Raw genomic sequence first — 22400 nt, forward strand, 5'->3', positions numbered from 1 at the left:
GATCCTCTGCACCCTGATCCTCTGCAAGAGCAACCAGTGTTCCTAAGCAGTGAGCCGTCTTCCCAGCCCCTTCTGCCTGCTCTAAACTCCACTTCATTGTTCATCTTGCCCAGACATGCCTTTAATTCCTACTCTTAGTGTTTGTTTTAATTCAGTGATTCCTATTCGATTTTCTCTTGTTTTTTTCTATTACATCACCAAGATGACGTGTATCCTTTTGTTTTGGAAGTTTCTCATTGACAACGCTTGAATCCTGGCTTTAAAATCCTTGCTGATGATTCTGACATGGGTTTTCTCTTGGTGCCACCACCAGGGAACTGTTTTTTCTCCTCTGCTTTTCATTTAGGGGGATGGTCATGGTGTGACGTGATTTCCATTTTGACATCATTTGTCTAAGATGTCAGCAGTCCTGACACTGTGGGTGCAGTGGCTGTCTATCCTTTATAACCTTATGGTGGTGTTTTGGTTTTTCTGGATTTGCCTGATTGAATAAAAGGGATTATACCTCCAGTCCACACCGACAGGCATATCTTAGAGGAATCAGGAAGAGAGGTTCTCGACCTTCCTAACGTAACCTTTTCATACAGCTCCACCAACTGTACAATTATTTCATTGCTACTTCATAACTTTAATTTTGCTATAGTTATGAATTGTAATGTAAATGTCTGATGTACAGGATATATGATATGTGACTCCTGTGCAAGGGCCATGTGAGATCCCAAAGGGATCTCAATCCAAGGGTTAAGGACCACTGATCTGGACTTAGTGGGATGCCCTTACCGACGTAGATGGGTTGCCCAGTGTTGCCGGGGATAAGTCTCCATCTCTGGAAGGCAAAGGATCTTCCATGATCAGGCTTTTTCCTGGGTCCTTCTGGAATAGTGGACATACTCTTGATGGTTACTGATGGATCAACTGACTCCAGGCAGTTTTCTTTTACATCATCGAAGATGAGGATTCTAAAATGGGTTCTGCTAGCCAAAAGCAGTGGCTGAAGCTAACCCTCACAATCTTTCCCCTTCCCTAATGGCTCCTTCTCCGCACAAGGCCTACAGTACATGTCTGAGTCCCTCCCAAGCTGCACCTTTCCAATCTACACTCTTCCTCTGTGCTGTTTCTTTCACGAAGAGCACACACGCTAACCCTGAACCCATGTTGTCTTCAGTCAGCACTAAAAACCTATTACTCTCTGCCAGTTTCGTTTTCCCGTATGACACGGTTGCTCAAAATTCTGAGTCATATTCACGCATGTATGGACAAACAGAATGTCACCGATTGGCTAGTCTATAATGATGCAGATTCTGTATGATTCTGATTCAGAAGCCTGTAAATCAGAGATGAAGAGACCATCGACAGAGGAAGAAGTTCTTGTGAGATGTTGTCACCACAGAAGGGATCCAATGGGCTAGGAATACAAGACAGGGAGCCAAACTCCCTTTCATAATTGAACCTTTTTCCACAATAGCATCATTAATGGATCCTTATTTGTAGGTCGCATCCCTCTTGACCTAATCAATTCTTCACAACTACATTTTCACTGGGGATTCATCTTCAGAAAATTACTTCTGGGAGAACACATTCAAACCAGAATTGAGGGTGAATATTTGGAAATCTATAGTGGGGGTGGGCATTATTCTTCCCACGTCCTGTACAATTAAGATCTCTAACTACCTCCTTCCCCACGGTAGCATCACTGAATGACGTGAATTCCGGGTGATTGATGAGGTAGAGACACCAAAGCTCACTGCCATATCCTGTCACCAGTATCAAGCTCGAAACAACAAGAGCCACCTGTGGGAAGATAAATATGAATAAACTTTATGATATCTCTAAACTATAAACCCCCAATTTAATCAATACATTGTTTAAACTCAGTTCTCTTATATTGATGTGCTTTAAATGTACAAGTCAGTGGGCTTGCAGGTGACTCCTTGTACAGGTTTATACTGTACATTAGCCATCTTCATCCTCACAACTCACCTCCATTTTTACCTACACACACTCACATACACACACACACACACACACACACACACACACACACACACACTCCTGCTCCCCGTCCTCTTCCTAAATGCCCCCTTTCACATAATATCCCTTATTAAAATCTAAATTTCACAATCGTCTGTTTGAGTCTGGCTTGTTTCACTTAACATATTGTGTTTTACACTCCCATCGGTTTTTCTGAGAACAAAACCCTTTGCTCTTACACATAGATGAGAATCACATCAATGTATATCACATTTTTTAAGCCATTCATCCAGTGATCAACAGCTAAGGGTATTCCAATGGCTTGTCTATTGCACACAGTGTGGCAATCAGAATGGATGTGCAGGGTCCTGGGTAGTTTTTATTATCAGTTTGACTCAACCTGGGAAGAAGGAGCCTCAGCTGAAGAACTGCCTCCATCAGATTGTCCTATGGCCACATTTGTAAGGATTTTTTTTGATGGTTGATGTGGAAGGGTCTAGCCCACTATGGGGAGAGTCATCCCCTATGAAGGTGGCCCTGGGTTGTATGAGAAGGAGAGAAAGCTGAGTAGGTCATGGATAGCAATCCAGTACCCAGCATTTCTAAGTTGTCTCTACTTCCTTTCTTGCCTCCAGAGTCCTGCCTGAATTCCTGCCCCAACGTCGCTCAGTAACAGACTAGTACCTAGAAGATAGAGTGAGACAAACTCTTTCCTCCTCAAGTTGACGGCTATGACGTGATTGTTCTTCTTGTTGCCTACTTGTTTTTCCCTTTTTTGAAAGTTGTCTCTGTTTATTGTTCTTAGAAAGATGATATTACCTGTTGCCTCATGGGCTCTCTGTCTCTCACAGTGTCTCTCTCTGTCTCTGTCTCTCACTGTATTTGTGTGTTTGAGTGTGTATATGTGTATGTTTTTGTGTGTGTTTGGGTGTGCATGTGTGTGTGTTTGTGTGTGTATGTATGTGTGTGTTTGTGTGTTTGGGTATGTATGAGTGTTTCTGTGTGTATGTGCGTATGTGTGAGTGTGCATGGGCGCGCGTGTGTGTGTGTGTGTGTGTGTGTGTGTGTGTGTGCGCTTTCCAGGCTTAAGAAAATGCCCAAGGCTGTAAATCTCAGCAGGTGCCTAGAGAAGGAAGATGAAGGGGAGAAAAAGGGGAAAAAATCATGTCATGTGAGTTAACCCCACATTGAGGTCAGCCACATAGTGGACAACAGTCACATAATGGCAGAGGAGTCATAAGAGCAGAGAGAGAGGAAAACTCAAAGTGTGAAGGAAAATGTGCTTAAAACTAGGATAGAAGTGAGAAAAAGAAGACGGTGCACTTAGAAAAGTGGACAGATTTTAAAAAGCTGCCATAAGTTGTTAAGCTCTAAGTACATTTAAAAAATTATAATGTTAATGTGGAAGGGAATTACTGGGGAGAGGGAAGGGAGGGTCAGAGTGTAGTGGGTACAGGGGAGGGTTCTGAAAAGAATCCTTTTGAAGATCTGAAGAACTATGTGACACAAACTATTAAAGTGCCCTGTAATTTACAGGTAAATTCCACACTTACCTGCATCCAGTATTCTGTCTACCCATATTTCAAAAACAAAATTACGTCATCTATTTCATCCTGTTTTGCTGCATTTGATCTAATAAATTCCTTGACCTGAAGTGCTGGTTAATTTTAAGACATTTAAAATACGACTGGTCGATATCGGGTTTGTCATCAGTTTATCCCGACTTTGGAAGCAGGTCCAGGAGCTAATTTTTCCTCGCTCTTTGCAAAGAATCCATAATTCATGATTGCCATTGACTTCAATACAAGGTATTTAATCCTGTCAAATTCCAGCTTTGTTTGAATAAAAATGGCCCTCCTCTAATTGTGGGTTTGACAAAGCTAATTTTGGGGTGCTATCCAGTGGGCTGCCTCGGAGAGAGAGGCTAGCAATATTTCTGATATGGAGAATGACGTAAAGATAACCAAAGGAAAGATAGGAGCTGGGAAAATAACCACCAAGGATGTTGGTGACTCAGAAACCAAAGACTTTTTCAGAAAAAAAAATGCATGAAAAGAGCTTCTTGGTCAGTCTGTGACTCGAGTCATCAGAATATTTGGGTGGGGACTTTATTTTGGGTCTCCAGGAGGCTACAGGAGAAGCTAAAACCTAGATGCTGGACGTTTCTAAGCGTAACTAGGGAAGGAACTGGGCTGAGAGGGCTTCTATGATGTAAGCAGAGCCTGGATGATGTCACAGAGAGAAGGGTGGAGGTTGCGCTTCTCTTCCACTTGGGGGCGCTAGACTCCCCTGAAGGTGGGTTCACTATCTTCGCAGCGGGCTGTGAAAGCCAGTTCAGCTCCTGAACCCCACAATTGTTCAACAGGCTTTTGGACACTGACCGGTTTCAGAAGACAGAATCTGGACGACTAGGACATATTCACTCGGTAAATACGTTTATGAAGATAACTGGGACCCTTGTAGCCCAGAAAGCTAAAAGTTTTCCCTCGTACAGCGAGTAACCGTATGTTCTGATGTCTTCCACGTTTGAGAGCTCGGCGGATGGTCTAGGCTAGTCAGTCTAAGAGTTTATTATCCTTTGCTAACAATATCTAATTCATAATCCTACTAAAATGCCAAAGCACCTCTCTGTGCCTGTGCATTTTAGGAGATAATATTTCTTTTTTTTTTTTTTTTGGTATTTTTTTTCAGAGGTGAGGACCGAACCCAGGGCCTTGTGCTTGCTAGGCATCTGCTCTACCACTGAGTTAAATCCCAACCCCAGGAGATATTATTTCTAAATGGCTGTTGCCTACATAAAATCCCTTGATGCGGTTGAAGATGCAACAGCGTCGCAGAATAAACCTGGGGCTGGGTCAGGATGCACAGTACAGAAAGCCAGTGGACTAGTGTGCTGTGTCTCTGGGCAGACACTTGTGGATGTTGCCACATAGTTCATAGTTAGAGGGTAGTAGAGGGGTGTGGCCACCCTTCTGGCTCCTTTGTTATCCTTTCTCTGTTCTGCTTGCTTAAAGTGGGGACAGGGATACTTAAACCCACACTGACCTAGCCATTCAAGGAGAGGTTCCTCAGCAGAGGCAAAGTGCCTCGGGCTGAAGAACTGTGTCTGAATATCTTATTCTGAGCTGTTGAGAACCATTTTTTCATTTCCCTTTGAACTTTAGATTTTGATTTTTGAGGCAGGGTTTTTCTGTGGGTAGCTTTGGCTACCCTGGAACTAACTCTGTAGACCAGGCTGGCCTTGATATCACAGGGGTCTGCCTCCCTCTGCCTCTTAAGTGCTGGAATTAAAGGTGTGCTCCACCATTGCACAGCCCTCCTATGAACTTCTGATTACGACAGAATAAGATTCATATGCTCAAACCTGTTTACCATCGCCTTCCTCACCTGCTCCAAAGTTCTCTTAGACTAGAGCCTTGGTCCATCGCCCTCCCCACCCCACCCCCATTGTTCTTGCAGGCACTCACATGACAGAGGCACCAGCATTCTGTCTGGTTTAAGCAGGCGAGCTCTTCAAACCCAGGCCATGGGCATGTATGAAGCCTGAACACAGAACGATAGCCACAAGACAGTGGACCAGGATGCCATGGCCTACCACACTATGTCTACAGCCATGAAGAAGAGGATGTCTCTGAGGAGGATGAGCACACCATCCACACAGAAGCGGGGGAGGAGGCGGCCTTCTCCCCAGGCCCTGGGGAACATTGTGGGCTGCAGAATTTCTCACGGATGGAAGGAAGGTGATGAGCCCGTCACCCAGTGGAAGGCCATCATTCTAGATCAACTGCCAACAAATCCCACTCTCTATCTGGTCAAGTATGATGGAATTGATTGTGTCTACGGACTGGAACGTCACAGTGATGAGAGGACTTTAAAGCTTAAGGTCTTGACTCACAAAGTAGTGTTTCCTCAAGTGAAAGACGCACATCTCGCAAGAGCCATGGTTGGCCGAACGGTGGAGCATAAATTTGAGGGCAAACATGTCTCTAAGGAGAACTGGAGGGTGGTGGTCCAAGCCCAGGTGCCGATCATGAAGGACTGGTTTTACATCACCTACGAGAAAGATCCAGTCCTATACATCTACCAGCTCCTGGATGATTACGCAGAAGGTAACCTCCGTATCATTCCAGAGACTCCTTCAGCAGAGGTGAAGTCAGACGTTGACAGCGACATCTTAACAGGTCAATGTGTGCAGTTCACCAGAAGCGACCGGTCCAAAAAGATCGGCAAAGTCATTTACCAAGGTCTAGCCAAGCCTTCTGTGTAGTTCACCAAATTTGATGGCGACGTCCACATCTACGTCTATAATCTGGTGGAAAAGATCCATTAAGGTGAAATGCACAAAGTGAGCGGGACATAGATGGGGAACTTATAGGATTGGGGGGAAAATGTTTGTTTTTCTGTGTTTCAGATAACCAAGGGCCTTTGACAACCCCAGTATCTTTTCCAGTGGAATTTGTTTTGCTCTAAAAATTAAAATGTGCGATGTGACGGGTTGTGTGTGAACACTTTGGTGGAGGAGATGGACTGTGGTGGATGGAACATGGAGAGGAAGCCAGAAAGGTCAAGGCTGTGAACAGTAAGTCTGATGTCACGTAGGCTAAAACAAACAGAACTGAACTGGTCTGGTATTTAGGAAGAGAAAAGAACTGGAGATGAGGCTTAGAGGAGCAGGGATGGCACGGGGGAAAAAAGATGGTTGTTTAGGAAGCAGAGGAGAGGGGCCAGACATAGATAGACTCTCTGAGGTGAAGTTTGAGGGAGAAACAGACAGTTGGGGAAAAAGGGGCAGGGAACAGGGAGGTGATCTTGGAACTCAAGGGGAATCCCAATAAACTGATCCAAGCAGACTGAGAATCAGAGAAAGTCAGGGATTGTTTGACTAACGAAACCTAATGAAACCTGTTTCTCATCTGTAGATGTATTATTTTTAATTATGTTGGTGGGGGCAGGGCATGAATACAGGAGACCACAGAGACAAGAATAGTCAGGTCCCCTGGAGCTGGAAGTAAAGGTGATTGGGAGCCATTGGACATGAGCTCAAAGAACAAATCCAAGTCCTCTTTCAAAGCAGACGAGATCTTGATCCATTGGTCATCTCTCCAGTCCCATAAGTCATCTTTTTAAATACGTCCAACCTTCACATGCAGAGAAGAGACCAGGATGAGGGTAAGAAAGATTAAATTGATGGGGATGTGGAAGAAAGACTAAAGAACACATGAGGAAGTATAGGACACTGAGGGACGAAGGAATTCCAAATGGAGTTCTCAAAAAGTGAAGCAGGAGACCAGGAAGAACAGAAAGGGTCTAGAATGAGTTGAACTTGGGCCACATCAATATTGGTCTCTTTGGTTCCTTAAAGAATAGCCAACCATCACTACAGAAGGTTGATGTGAGGTGGAGGCTTCCCCAGAGGACATTTTGACGAGGATAACTCAAGAGTAGTGAATGCCAAACCAAGTTTTATCTATCGATTCCTGAAAGTATCATAAAGCCCATTATTTTGTATTATCAGTAAAAGTAATTTAAAAGGGAAGATGAGGAGGCTGTGAGCTTCTGTCAGGTGTTACGTGGATCCTGTGTTTAGCTTCCCTAAGCACGTTAGACTCTGTTGCATCCTGTAATATTTTTGAGGTCTCTTCTCAATGCCCCTAGATGACCACAAAGAGCTCCTCCACTGGCTTGTCTTCCCTGGCTCTCCTTCGACTGGATGGCTTCCTACACCTGTGGGCCCTGTTACCCTATCTAGCCCCAGGAAGTTCCCGTCTTTTACTCCCATGTATGCTTATCCTCAGAAAACTCTTGATGGTGCCTCCAATGCAGAGGTGCTGAGCTCTTTCCTATGCCATTTGCCGAGACTTTAAAATGCTTTGTGGTTCCTGACCATGTGGCTCTCTCCTCCTGAGAAGCCCCTGTGCACCCCATGGGGTCTCCCTGAGCCACATTTACGCTCCAAGAGTTTCTTTGGAGACAACCATATCTTGGACTCATTCATTGCTGTTTCTTCTCTCAAGAATAAGTTTCTCACTGCAGGACTTGAAAATACTTTCTATAGTTGATTAATTCTGCTATTTGGGGGGTTTTATACTGGCAGGTTGTCTGACGGTTTTATTGCTCCAAAAAGACACAATGACCAAGGCAACTTGTAAGGGACAACATTTTTTTGGGGGTTCTTTTTTTTCGGAGCTGGGGACTGAACCCAGGGCCTTGCCCTTCCTAGGCAAGCGCTCTCCCACTGAGCTAAATCCCCAACCCCAAGGGACAACATTTAATTAGGACAGGATTTCAGATTCAGAAGTTCAGTCTATTTTCATCAAGGCAGGAATCATGGAAGCGTCTAGGCAGACATGGTGTTGGAGAAGAAGCATATCACCCCCACAGTGATATGCTGTCTCTAACAAGGCCACACCTACTCCCACAAGGCCACGCCTCCTACTTGTGCCACACTTCCCATGCGACAATCACATTCTAACCACTGCCCTGATTTTATGCCAAGCTAGAGTCATCAGAGAAGAGGGCGCCTCAGTTGATAACATGCGTCCATAAGATCCAGCTGTAGGGCATTTTCTTAGTGATTGGTGGGGGAGGGCCCGGCCCACTGTGAGCGGCACCATTCCTAGGCTGGTGGTCCTGGGTTCTATAAGAAAGCAAGCTAAGCAAGACATGAGGAGCAAGACGGTAAGCAGTGCCCCTCCATAGCCTCTGCCTCAGTTCCTGCCTCCAGGATCCTGTCCTGTTTGAGTTGCTGTCCCAACTTCCTTAGCTGATGAGCAGCAATGTAGAAGTGTAAGCTGAATAAACCTTTTCCTCCCTAACTTGCTCTTTGGTCACCGTGTTTCCTTACAAGAATGAGAACCCTAAGTAATACAATTTCTTATAGAAAGAGTGAGTCTAGTAGAGCCCCAGACGCTTACCTCATAACCACAAATAGAGACGTATAGACACTTTGTTTTAATTTAAAGGTAAGACTTGCTCATGTACTGACCTGTGACGTTCTAGTTTGCTTCCTTCTCTCCGTGATGAATGCCATGATCAAAACTAACTTGGAGAGGAAAGGGTTATTTGCCTTACAGGTTACAGACCACCACTGAGGGAAACCAGAACAGGAGCTTGAAGTGGTAACAAGGAGCTCTGCTTGTTGGCCTGCTCCCTGTCTTAGTCATTGTTCTGTTGCTGTGAAGAGACACCATGGTCAAGGAACAACTATAATGAAAGCATGTAATTGGAGGCTCCCTTACAGTTTCAGACGTCTGGTCCATCATCATGGCAGGGAGCATAACACGGGAGCAATAGAGAGCTACTGCTCTGTAAGCAGAGAGAGAGAGAGAGAGACAGAGACAGAGACAGAGAGAGAGACAGAGACAGAGAGAGAGACAGAGACAGAGACAGACACAGAGATAGAGAGACAGAGAGAGAGAAAGGGAGGGAGGGAGAGAGAGAGGGAGGGAGAGAGAGAGGGAGGGAGGGAGAGAGGGAGGGAGGGAGAGAGAGGGGTGAGGGAGGGAGGGAGGGAGAGAGAGGGAGAGAGAGAGAGAGAGAGAGAGAGAGAGAGAGAGAGAGAAACTCTGGGAAGCATGGGGCTCTTGAAAACTCAAACCCCACCCTTGTCGACACCCCCACTTCCTTCAGTGAGGCCACAACTCTTAATCCTTCTAATCCTGGAAAATACTGTCACTTTCTGTTAACTAAATATTCAAATATATGACTGCAGGAGCCTTTCTTATTCAAACCGCCACTTTCCCCATGGCTTGCTCCATTACTATTTCTTACAGCCTAAAAGGCTATTCTTTTTACACATGACTACAGATGAACTTGCCCACAATGGTGGGCCCTCCCACAAGAATCATTAATCAAGAAAATGTTCCATAGACTTACCCAAAAACTAATCTAATGGAGGCAGTTCTTGAATTTTTCTCTCTTCTCAGTTGGCTCCAGATTGTCAAATTGGGGGAAAAAAAGAGAAAGAGAGACCCAGCACCGTAATGTTTCCCTTACTCCATGTTACATACTCACCACCAGCCACTGTCTTCTCTCAGTGTATAGACACACTTCCCTGTATGGCAGAATTGAAGAGTAACTACTGTCACCAACATGAACACTCGAGGATATATGACAAGAAATGAATATATTCTACAGCTCCCAACGCTAAGCAAAAGCATTTTAGTGTGTGCTGCACTTACTGGGAGACTGTCAGTCACTGGCTATTTAATGGGTCACAGTAGACCACAAAAGCAAAAAGTCAAAAACTACATATCATCTCCTCTCAGCAGGAGACATAGCCCTTTCTCAAAACCCATGAAATTATCTGTGGGCTTAGATTTTTTCAAAACCTACTTTATTTATGGTTCTTAAACACTTCAACCACCCTTCCAGCCCAATAATAGAGGTAGCAGAGAGAGAAAGTTAACAGGAAAAGGGAGAGAGTTGTGGACCTATTTAGAAGTAATTCTTTGGGGTAACTCCAATCTTCATGGTGCAGTATGGTCCAATAGCAAACACAAAACACGAATCAGTAGCAGTGCCTTGAACTGTCAGAGACCCCAAGGCTGTAACCAACAAGAAGCAGCAGAAGCAGCGAGAGGCTGCCCGGATAGCACAGGCTCTTTTGTGCATTTCTCACTATGGAACGAAGACCAGCAAAGACCATCGAAGTATTGCAAGGTGTAGCAATGTAAAAATGTCCTCTCCCTCTCTGTGGGATTACATTTATATTCTCCATAAACATTCTGTCCCCCTTCAAGCGTGTGCTCCAGCTAAATATCTTATGCCTTCTCATGTGTCTGCTTCAGCAAAACATCCTCTCCTAACATAGCTTCCAGAAAAACATCCTGTGACACAAGTGAGATTCCAAAGAAACCAAAATTTTTCCACTTCATCTAGCCTCATCTCACACTCGGCCGTGACGTCACAAAACGTATAATGGCAGCCTTGCAAGGGTCCTAGGCCTCAGCCTCATCAGCCACTGGAGCTTCTGCAATTGCACTCCGTGAGACTCAGCCGCTATCGTGAGCACAACCTTCACTTATTCCCGTAAACATTGTGCTCTCTCCATCTTTGCTCTCAGCCAATAGCTGTCCAACTTCCAGCCAACTCAGCTTTGACCAGAAAAACCCTCATCAAGAAAGCCAATGAATTTGACTTGATTTTTTTTTTTCCCTGACGGAACGGAGTGTTCTCCCTGCCTGGTTACCCTGGTGTCTGACTCATCTGTAATAAAACCCACTACTATTAAGATCAAAGTCACAGGAACTATTACAAATAGCAAATCACACGACAAGCATCACAGTTGGCCAAGCCTTTTCTGCAGCCTTATTAAAGTATAATTTACATACTTAAAAATCCATTTATTTTAATTGTGTAATTTAATGATTTTACAGCAAAATTTATAACTTCCTTCCCTTTTTTAATACTCATTTCCCACTAGTTCATACGATATCAAAGTCTATTAAAAACACAGAAGTGAATTCAGGAGAAGGACCAGAGTGGGAAGCAGGAGGTCCTTGATTTGCTAAGACGACAGATACATTGGCAGAATCTTCTGGATAAAACCACTTGGAAAACATTGGGTCTTCTCTTAGCGTGCAGCCTCCAGACAAAGAGTTTAAAGGATTGAGTCTTGGGTCCTCCTACATCAAATCCGGACCTGACCTGGTATGGTCACCATCACTTTTGGCCACTTTCATGTTAATCCATTCATCACTCTTACACGTTGCCTAGCAACTCACATAGTAAACAAACTTATTTTGGTTCATGGTTTCATAGGTTTTGGTCCATGGTAACATGACCATGAAAGGGGCACGGTAGAGCTCAACTGCTAACCTCACTGGGATCCAAGAAGCATCAACACAGGAAGAGACCAAGGACAAAAAAACACCCTCCAAGACATGCCCCAAATAACCAAGTCCCTTAATTTCCTATCTCCTCATTTCCTGCCACCTTCATACACATCCATCAACAGATGAACTCATTGATTACAACCCACTGGATCCAATCGATATTCATAGTCCCACCTTTGAACATTGTACTGGGACAATGTGTATCTTAAACCCATAGGGCAGGGCCAGAAGGTTGTGTCAGAGGTCTAAACGTCACCTCACACTATAAACAGCTGGGTACGTTTCTCAACATCCCCTATTTCTTTCTGGGACTGAGCTACACCATGTCTGCATTGCAGCATTTTGTCTGGGGTGAGATACCATCAGCAGTCAATTGTAAAGACGCCCCCCACCATGTGTGTGCTTGAATGTAAAATGGGACATCTATAATATAGACACACACGCATATACACAGACTCACAGAGAGTGGCAAAAAGGGATGGAGTTGAGTCTTAGGAACCCTCAAGGAAGAGGGAGTGGAAATACAAGATACAGATGTCAGCGAGAACCAGAACAAAGCAGTGTCTTCTATACACGACAGGACCACTATCCCTCAGCCCTAGCTGATAGGGAGAGTCAGTTTTCTACAAAGATATAGCTGGTTATAAGCTGGCCAGGCTCCAGGGGCTTGCCCAAGGCTCATGAATTTATGGGCAGCATAAATGACTTGGGTGGGTTGTTACAGAGGACAGAAAGGGAGCTTGAAGTTGGGAGAAGGGATTAGGTGGGGATGGATCAGGGAGGAGTTAGGAAGAGACGTGAGAAGTAAATTCTATCAATATATAATGTACAAAGTTCTCAAGGAACTAATAAAAGTGGTTTTTAAAATACCATATCTGTACTGAACACATACAAACCATTTTTCTTGTCATCTCCTAAATAACAGCCTCTCATGATTTCATTTCATTAAGTACCAAAGTAATGCAGAGATTATTTAAAATGTAGGAGGGTCTGGGGAGATGGAAGAAGGGTAAAGCCAAGTGTGTGGTCACACATGCAAACACGAGTGCTTGGTATGGGAACAGGAGGATGACCGGGGCTTCCTGACAGTGAGCCTCACCTCAGGTTCAGCAGGGGACCCTGTCACAAGGGAATACAGTAGGGAGTGAAGGAGCAGAACACCCTCTACCCTCCCCCAGCCTCTGCACTTACATGTCTCTATGATCACACGCACACATACACACATATAAATATGACTAGAGTATACGAGAGGCTTGCATAGGTTATATGCAAATGCAGTGTCGTTTTATCCAAGGAACCTGAGGACTTTAGATCATTGGGAGTCCTGGGCCAACTCTCAGATGACACAATATATCTCCTTATTGTGCAAACGAATCCTTGGTTGAGTGTGTCAGTGACTCCACACAGTTCTCCTCCTCTAGGTTCCTGTGTATCACAGAGAATGATCTGGAAATACTGAAACAAATATAAACTAAAGGCTTCGTTGGGGTTTCTAGGCTTGCATTAAAATTATATTTATCATGTTTTATTAAATGGAAGGGAAATCTTCAGCTACCAGCAACAATAGACTCAATCATGTTGGCTTCTGTTTTATCCCATTATGAATAGCAATTAATTGCACATCAATAGCTCCCCATGCTTTGAACTAAATCAGGATGAAGGAATATGTTTCCGTAACCCCTATGTGGATAATCAAGTAGAAAGGGGGGAGGTATGATGCCTTTGGCTTATGGGAGAGTGATGGCTTGATTGGAAACTTGTTATGCAAATAACCCTAAACTCTGAGATATGAAATGTAATGATAAAATATACTACCAAATGTTATGGACACTCATTACCTGATTTCTTTTAAAAGAAAAAAAACATACTTTAGGATTTTGAATAAGTGTGACCCTCAGAGGTTCAAATACTTGAATATGTTTGGTTTCCAGTGGGTGGATTGTTTAGAAAGGATTGGGAGTTGTGTTTTTGTTAAAAGAGATGTGTCAATGGGAGGTGGGGGCCTTGAGATTTCAAAAGCCCACCAGGCTTCACTCTCTCCCCCTCCCTCCCTCCCTCCCCCTTTACCTCTCCCTCTCTCTCTCTCTCCCTCTCTCTCTCTCTCTCCCTCTCTCTCTCTCTCCCTCTCTCCCCTCTCTCCCTCCCTCTCTCTCTCTTTCTCTCTCTCTCCCTCTCTCCCTCTCTCTCTCCCTCTCCCTCCCTCTCCCTCTCTCCCTCTCCCTCTCTCTCTCTCTCTCTCTCTCTCTCTCTCTCTCTCTCTCTCTCTCTCATCTGGGGAGCAGGATGTGGGCCCTCAGGAACTACTCAGCCAGGCCTGCCTGCCTGCCAGCCTGCTGTCATGGTGTCTACCACGATGGTCCACGGACTCACCCTCTGAAACTGTAAGACCACAATTAAATGTTTCCTTTCATACATTGATTTGGTCACGGTGTCTATTCACAGCAATAGAACAGTGACTAAGGCACACATCTTCCTGTCTATTTTTCTAATACTTCTGTATTTATTTCATTAAAGTTACCTGTTGTCCATTGGACAGTTTTATGAATAAGTTTCAAGTTTAAAGACAAATAGTGAACAATAGGAGTGGCACTACTAGGAGGTTTGGCCTTGTTGGAATGGGTGTGATCTTGTTGGAGTATGTGTGTCACTGTGGGCATGGGCTTTAAGACCCTCACCCTAACTACCTGGAAGCCAGTCTTCTAGCAGCCTTCAGAGGAAGATGTAGAGCTGTCAGCTCCTCCTGCACATGCCTGCCTAGATGCTGCCATGTTCCTGCCTTGATGATAATAGACTGAAAATATGAACCTACATGCCAGCCCTAAGTAAATGTCCTTGTCAGACTTGCATTGGTCATGGTTTCTTTTCATAGCAGTAAAACCCTAAAACATACATACATATATACATATACACATACACCCAAGATTACACACACACACACACACACACACACACACACACACACACACACACACCATTTACAGGGATTTTAGATCTAGCCAGGGCCCCTGCGGTTTCATTGGTCGATCTGATACACGAGTTCATGGAACATGTCTCTCTCTGTTTCTTGTTCTAGGAAGTACATCTGCAGACTCGCTTCATTTTGCTTTATTCTCCTCTTCAGGCTTAGAAATCTCAGCTTACAGAGAGGGGAAGACGGGAACTTGGTTAAATAGCTCTTTTTGTCTGTGGGTAGCTTACATCTCAAGTCACAAAGGGAAAATAAATATAACAAGAAATAATAATACACATCCAAACCGTGATGGGAAGTTCATATCCGTTCCCCTTAATGAATGTCAACTTTGGAAATTGTAATCCACAATGAGATGAGACTTTTGAAAAATCCTAATTCTCAGGCAGGCTTTGGTATTTCTCTTTCCCTGAAAAGGAACACAACTAGAAAAAGACAGAAGGTAGGTTGCTTTTGTCCACAAATCAAATCAGAAGCATTTGATAATGATCATAGAGGGGCTACCCTATGTTTACCAAAGAATAAAGTAATATGGGGGCGGGGGAGACATCTAGAGAACAGTTGGTGCCTTATAGGTATTAAAAAAAATTCCTGAAGTGAAGAAATAATATTTGACAAAAGAAAAAACTAGGTTTTCATTAGGCAGAACTGTTTTTAAAATAGCCTTCATTTGAGTCATGGAAAGAGGGGGGTGGAGCAGGTCAGTCTGTAGATAACTAAAGTCATTCCCATCAAAAAATTAAGAAAAATGTGGATTGTTAATGGACTTGAATAAAATTAGAAATTTTATCTTTCAAAGGGGAAAAACTGTGTTCCAGAGAGAGAGAGAGACAAAGGAGTGTCCAAACTCATACTTGATTCTTTCAATAAATCTACCGGTAACTCATGTGTTTGTTGATATTTGGATTAAAACGCAGGTTGGATATCTCGACTTAAGAGTGTAACACGTGGGGCTGGGGATTTAGCTCAGTGGTTAGAGCGCTTACCTAGGAAGAACAAGGCCCTGGGTTCGGTCCCCAGCTCTGAAAAAAAGAACCAAAAAAAAAAAAAAAAAGAAAAAAAAAAGACAGTTTAATGTGTGTGAATAGCTGCCAGTGGAAAGACTTGTCCTCGGATTTCTCAAAAGGCATGAAAAAGCCGCCGTGGAGTTACTGGATTTTGTTTCAAAGACTTTAGCTCCTTGTCTGCAGGGATGCAGGGCCTCAAAGGAAGGGCCTGAGACGTCCTAAGAGGTAGCGTCCAACAACTGAGGCCATGTGCACAGAGGGAGGTAGCCTTTCTCAGAAAATGGAGCTACGAGAGCTAAAAAATGAAGGCGACACATGGATCAAATCGCTGTAATAGAACGACGGCAGCCAGTTCACAGAGCGAGGCAGCTGTCAGCGACTCGGCCAAGAACTAAGAGGATTTGAAAAGATAATAACAACACAGAGTTCACAGAAGCCACTATAGACTCATGGCGTCTGCGAATTTAATCCATGTGCTCTGGGCAGAGAAAACAATCCAAACCAGAGATCCCTCTTGCTCAGCCCGACGGAACGCTGTGCCGTGTCCCGGATGTCCCATGTCAAGGACTCAACCTAGATGCTGGAAGCCTGTGAGAAACCTGAACTACGTCATTTCAGTGCTGACACCGGAAATGGCTCAAGTCTCCACCTTCATTGGAAGAAGAAATAAGTCACACAGCACCGGAAGTAATCCTTGCCAGGGTCTCTGTGAGGTCGGAAGTGGACACTGCCTACACGTGTCGGGTTAGCCCACACAACTGAGGAAATGGTTTTTAAATTTAAACACAATTTCTAATAACTAGTAACTTTTAAGTGTCCAGCTTTAGCACAAGCTTCCAGATTCACAAGCTTCACTGAACCTGGTGAAACATTTCCTACTGTCCTAGGAATCCTAGACGTGAGAGGAAACCAAGGCAGCCTGCGCAGCCCACGTCAGTCTCCATACAAAGTGCACTTTGCAGGCTGACACCCACACGGCTAGTCTACAGTTCACCAATCCTGGTCATGAAGGCATCGAAAAACAGTAGACGCCCTCCCTGGTAGAGCGTCTGTCTCTGGTTCCTGCCTTCTGGAGGCTCCACGGTCATTCCACACTTAACTCTCCATCATCCTGTTCACAAGTGTCTGGGCTTTATCTTTGACTTAGGAGTATATTTTAGTCCTTTAGATCTCTCTCTCTCTCTCTCTCTCTCTATTTCTTTCTCTCTCTCTCCTTCTCTCTCTCTCTCTCTCTCTTTCTCTCTCTCCCTCTCTCTCTCTTTCTTTCTCTCTCTCTCCCTCTCTCTCTTTCTTTCTCTCTCTCTGTCTGTCTCTCTTTGTTTCTCTCTCTCTCCCTCTCTCTCTCTTTCTTTCTCTCTCTCTCTCTTTCTCTCTCTGTGTGTTTGTGTGTGTGTTTGTGTGTGTGTGTTTGTGTGCGTGTGTGTGTCTGTTTGTTTGCGTGTGTGCTTGTGTGTGTGTTTGTGTGTGTGAGTGTTTGTGCGTGTGTGTCTTTTTGTTTGTGTGTGTGTTTTTGTGTGTGTTTGTGTGTGTGTGTGTGTGTGTGTCTGAAAATGTTATAAAGGTTAACAAAAAGAAAAAGTTTCTGGTTCCAGTAAACATTTAAAATAAAGATTCTTTTTTTTAAAAGCTTTATTCATTTATTCCATGTACGTGAGAACACTGACACTGTCTTCAGACACACCAAAAGAGGGCATCAGTTCCCATTACAGATGGTTGTGAGCCACCATGTGGTTGCTGAGGATTGAACTCAGGCCCTTTGGAAGAGCAGTCAGTGCTCTTAACCACTGAGCCATCTCTCCAGCCCTAAAATAAAGTTTCTTAAGGAGCAGTTTAGCGTGGGAAGCAATAAAGACCCCATTTATGGATGAGCACTCAGTCTCTTTAAACTCCTGGGACTCGGGAAGCATCTTGGACAAGGAGGTGGGAAGAGTGTAAGACCCAGAGGGTGGGAAGAAGGGCTGTGGTTTGCTGTCTTCTGGACAGGACGTGGCTGCTGCAATCGTGAGCTCACAGCAGCTGTGGTCACCTGCATAGGTCTATAAAGGACCACCAGCTAGACAGAATCCCTTAATGAGGAGGTTTTCGGGTGCTGATGGCGGCTGGGGTAAAAGAATTTTTTTTCTCTGAGGGTTTGGTCACTGGTAGAATTCTCACATGCCTGTAGATGGTCACACACCCATAAGTACATAACCAATGCTAATTGGGCTTAGTGGTTATAGGTTGAGAAAGAGGATATGAATTTTGAGGGATGGTTATTGGAAGGGAATTTGGTGAGAGCAGAGGGTGAAATGGAAGAGTTTATGGCCATGTTTCATTGTATACATGTATGAAATTCTCAAGGACAAAGACAATTTATTATTTAATAGAAAATTTAGACTATTCGCTTTAGCTATGTAATATAAGGCTGTAGGTGTCTAAAGAATTCAAATATTGAACATAAATCAAACAAATTGACTGCCTTATTATTTAAGGAGCAAATTATACATACTTAATGTAATGCACTTTCTCCCTCTTTCGGTCTCTTTCTATATCTTGTCTCTCTCTCTCTCTCTCTCTCTCTCTCTCTCTCTCTCTCTCTCTCAAACACACACACAAACACATACACACTCACACATGCAGGTGCATACTTACATTATTTTTATGTCAACGTATTAAAATTCATGATACAATCAATATGAAGGAATAGAGGTTTGTTTAGGGCACACAGTCACAGTCATTGGGTTCAGACTGTCGTGGCAATGACCACATGGCCACAGTGTATTGATCTGCGTCACTGAGAGCCTGCATGAGCCCTGCTTATATTTGGGTGGATCAGGCGGCCAAGAGTTCGGTCTGAACCAGCCAGTTCCCTCCTTCCTGCCCCAGTGACCTACTTCTGCTAGGGCACAGCCTGAAAGATTCCTCCACCTTCCTAGACAGTGCCATCAGCTTGAGACAAAGTGTTCCCACAGCTGAGACCCTGGGGAAATTTCACACTCAAGCCCCAACGACACTGAGCCAGGCAAGTGCGAAATGTTTTGTAAAAACAGTTTAATTTCAGTTCTGTAAACAGGACAGGGAGGAACCCTTTGACATGGATTGATTTAGTCTTTAGCTTACAGAGTGCACCCCCAAAAGATACATAGTGTAGAAAATGCACAGTTTTTTATGTGGAAGCATGGCACTGAAAACAACACACTAATGAAAGTAAAATGCAAAGAACTGGGATATATAGTGACAATTCCAATCAGTGTGAAAGGCTCTTTTATTTACATATGTGAGCTGTCGTTATTAGTTCCCTACTGGGTTGATTTTACAAGGAAAGAAAATTGCAAGCTCTGCCAATCCCATCGACCACGGTGTTCTTCATCTCGGTGTTAGGGGGCTCCCATCTAGGGATTAATAATCAGGGTTTGACAACAAAATCCATCGTCTCAGTACTTGAGGCTTTAGGGGAGAAAGTGAAGTTACAAGTATGTAATGCCCTTTAGTGTCTTCTCTGCCAGTCTGTTGTATGCATGCCTTGTTGTTGACTATTGTCGTTGGTGGTGGTTGTTGTTGTCTTTAAATATGAAATGTTGAATGCGAGGGCAAGTGGCAGGGATCCGATAGATCTTTGCATCCTCACTTTCTCCTTCCCATCTCACGCTAAGTCTCCCAATCCTCAGCTATCATTCATATACACTAAAATAACCCAAATATACTGAAACAAGGTGAAATCAAGACAGTGACACAACTCAAATATACCCAAACAAGGAAAAGTCAAGATGCACTTGCCGTCTCTAATTTGTGTTTACATGTTGACCGTAATCGTCTCGTAAGCCATAAAAACCACAAGATGGGTCTTAGGAGGATCGGAGGGTGAAACCGCTTGCTGCCTAAGTAGACCCGAACTCAGATCCCAGTCACCATGAAACAGGCAGGGGAAACCTGTAACCCCGGGGACAGGAAGGGGGAACAGAATCACTAAGGTCTTCTGGCTTCCAGCCCGGATGAATATATGAGAGTTTGGGATCAGGGAAAGACACCACCTGTCTTAGTTAGGGCTTAACTGCTGTGAGGAGACACCATGACCAAGGCAACTCTTAATAAAGGAAACATTTAATTGGGGCTGGCTTACAGTTTCAGAGGTTCAGTCCATTATTATCATGGTGGGAAGCATGGCAGAGTCCAGGTAGACATGGTGCTGGAGAGTGTTCTATATCTATATCCGAAGGCAGCCCAGAAAGAGACTTGCAGCCACAGGCAGCCAGGAAGAGCATACATCTTCCTCATTGGGCAGAGCTTGAACACTAGGAGCCCTCAGAGCCGGCCTACACAGTGACACACTTTCTCCAACAAGGCCACCCCTACTAGTGGCACTTTCCATGGGCCAAGCGTGTTCAAACCACCACAGTGTATCCAAAGAAAATGGCAGAGAGACATAGAGAAAGATACTGCATGGTATCCTCCTGTAGCAAGGTGCTGCAACCCTCCCCCCGCCACACACACATTAACCCATGCACATGTGCACACATAAGCAGATTTATTTACTTATTTATTTACTTTGTCTTAATTTTTTTCCTTAAGAACTTGGTACATACACATAATGTGTCTGAGCAAATCCATCCCCATCCCCTCCCCTCAAGTCCCTCCCCTTTCCTCCCTCCAAATTCCATCTGCATTTTAATAGAAACTGCAGAGTCCATTTCATTCTGACTAGATGGGTGGGGTGGGTACAAACATCCAGGGGAGCATGGACAGCCATCACGGGCCAAATCCATGAGTAAACGGGCCCTCTGCCCTGTAGTCATCACTTCCCAGTAGTTCCTCAGTTGGGGTAGAGGAGCTTCCAGAGTCTCCACCCGTCTATTCTGGGATTTATCTTTGCAGAATTTGTAGATGGGATCCTGGACACTGTGAAACACATGAACGCACACACACACACACACACACACACACACACACACACACACACACCAAAACTAAAAACCAGAGAATGTTTTTTTTCCTTTAATATTCTATTCATTTACTATACATACGAGCACACTGCAGCTGTCCCCAGACACACCAGAAGAGGGCATCGGACCTCACCACAGATGGCCGTGAGCCACCATGTGGCCGCCGGGACCCGAACCCAGGACCTCGGGAAGTGCAGTCGGTGCCCCCAACCACTGAGCCATCTCTCCAGCCCCAGAGAATGGTTTTTAAAAGGTTACACAACGTCCTAAATTCAGTTCCTTGGCGGCGAAATATTTGAATTCCACACCAGATCGTAATACTATCTATATAAAATTAAATTATTCAAATGAATATTTTAAAGTACAGCAGATCTTTATCTGTTAAATAGCAGAGGCTGAACGAAATCAGTTGGTGCCAAACCTCCCTACGCCTGCACAAGAAAAATTGTAAATCAGTGTTCAAAAGTGTGATTCCACAAGGGTTAGGGGGTCATCAGAGATCAAGGACTTACAGGATAGTGTACGGAGGCTCAGTAGACCAGACAGGTGGACCATAAGCAAAGAGCCTGGAAAACGGGCCATTCATACCTTGACAACCTTCAAAGTCTAGGGTAAACGCAGGGATAGGTAGCCCCCGAAGTGGGAATAAAAAAACTTTAATACATTTACAGGACACTTAGATTCTAAATACAGTGTGGACTGGAATCTACAGTGTGAAAGACATAGGAGTAGTAGTGTCCAGTTTTCCCCTTACTGTGACAAAATTGTTTCATTTAGGGGCTGGAGAGATGGCTCAGCTACTCAGAACCCTTAGCATCCTCACAACTGACTCTGGCTCTGGAGATCTGCCTCCCTCTTCTGGCCTTTGCAGGTTCTGCAGCCACATGACATAACACAAAAAAGACCCACGAACAAAAGTAAAAACCAGAACTTAAAATGAATCATTTAGTTGAGGTTAATGCACTGAGGTTTGTAGAGAGAATCTCTTAAAGCATCACCTGTCAATAAAAAAGTCTATGACCTTTGAACTGAGGCAGGAAATAGAAGGCGGAACCCTGGCAGGAAGAGAGGATTCTGGGACATAGTGTACAAAAGGAGACCCAGGGAGGGACGCTGCGGCAGATGCTAAAGGAGATGTTGAGGAAGATGCTAAGAAAGGGGATGAAAGCGCAGTACATAACCATGTAGAAGACACAGAATAATTTGAATGGGTTAAATCAGTTAGTCCGGAAATGAGCCAAAGTTTGTGGCTTAGGAATTTGTTAATAAATAATTGGTTTCAGAGTTGTCATTGGGGCAGCAGGAGATGGGAAGGAAAAAAAGTACTTTTTTTCCAAAGGTTAATTTCTCCTAAGTATTTTCATATGATGATGTAAGATGCTAATATATGGAAATCATGTATAGGTTATATGGGAAACTTCAACTATCCTAGAGATTTCTAAATAAATGTGTTTTTTAATGCAAACTCGGTAGTGATATTTTTCTCCACTTCCATTTTTCAAGTCTCTGTCTATTCTAAAGTATATGTGTTTATTTTATCTACAGTAGAAAATGTTCTTGTGATGTAATGAAACATTAGTGAGCCCCACTAAGATGCTTTCTGGAAGTCAGTTAACCTCAGGCACTGAGAGCTGTGATGACTTAAGATGGGCCCAAAGCCCTTTTGGGATCGTGATCTTATGAGCATGGGCTTGTGGAC

General features: G+C 44.1%; 1 protein-coding gene across 1 annotated transcript; it reads left to right on the forward strand.

Annotated features, from left to right (window-relative positions):
* The first annotated feature begins 4243 nt into the window (after positions 1–4243).
* On the forward strand, positions 4244–8780 carry LOC134481114 (Y-linked testis-specific protein 1-like). Its single transcript, XM_087577194.1, has 3 exons — positions 4244–4397; positions 5431–6302; positions 6383–8780. Exon 2 carries the CDS (start codon positions 5558–5560, stop codon positions 6236–6238), a length of 681 nt encoding a protein of 226 aa, XP_087433320.1. The 5' UTR covers positions 4244–4397; positions 5431–5557; the 3' UTR covers positions 6239–6302; positions 6383–8780.
* The last annotated feature ends 13620 nt before the right edge of the window (positions 8781–22400 follow it).

This window comes from Rattus norvegicus, chromosome 11 (genome assembly GCF_021556685.1).
Source record: "Rattus norvegicus strain SHRSP/BbbUtx chromosome 11, alternate assembly SHRSP_T2T, whole genome shotgun sequence".
Taxonomy (NCBI): Eukaryota; Metazoa; Chordata; class Mammalia; order Rodentia; family Muridae; genus Rattus; species Rattus norvegicus.

Excerpts from the sequence above, each read along its gene's own strand:
- LOC134481114 (XM_087577194.1), top strand. The coding sequence starts at position 5,558 with ATGGCCTACCACACTATGTCTACAGCCATGAAGAAGAGGATGTCTCTG.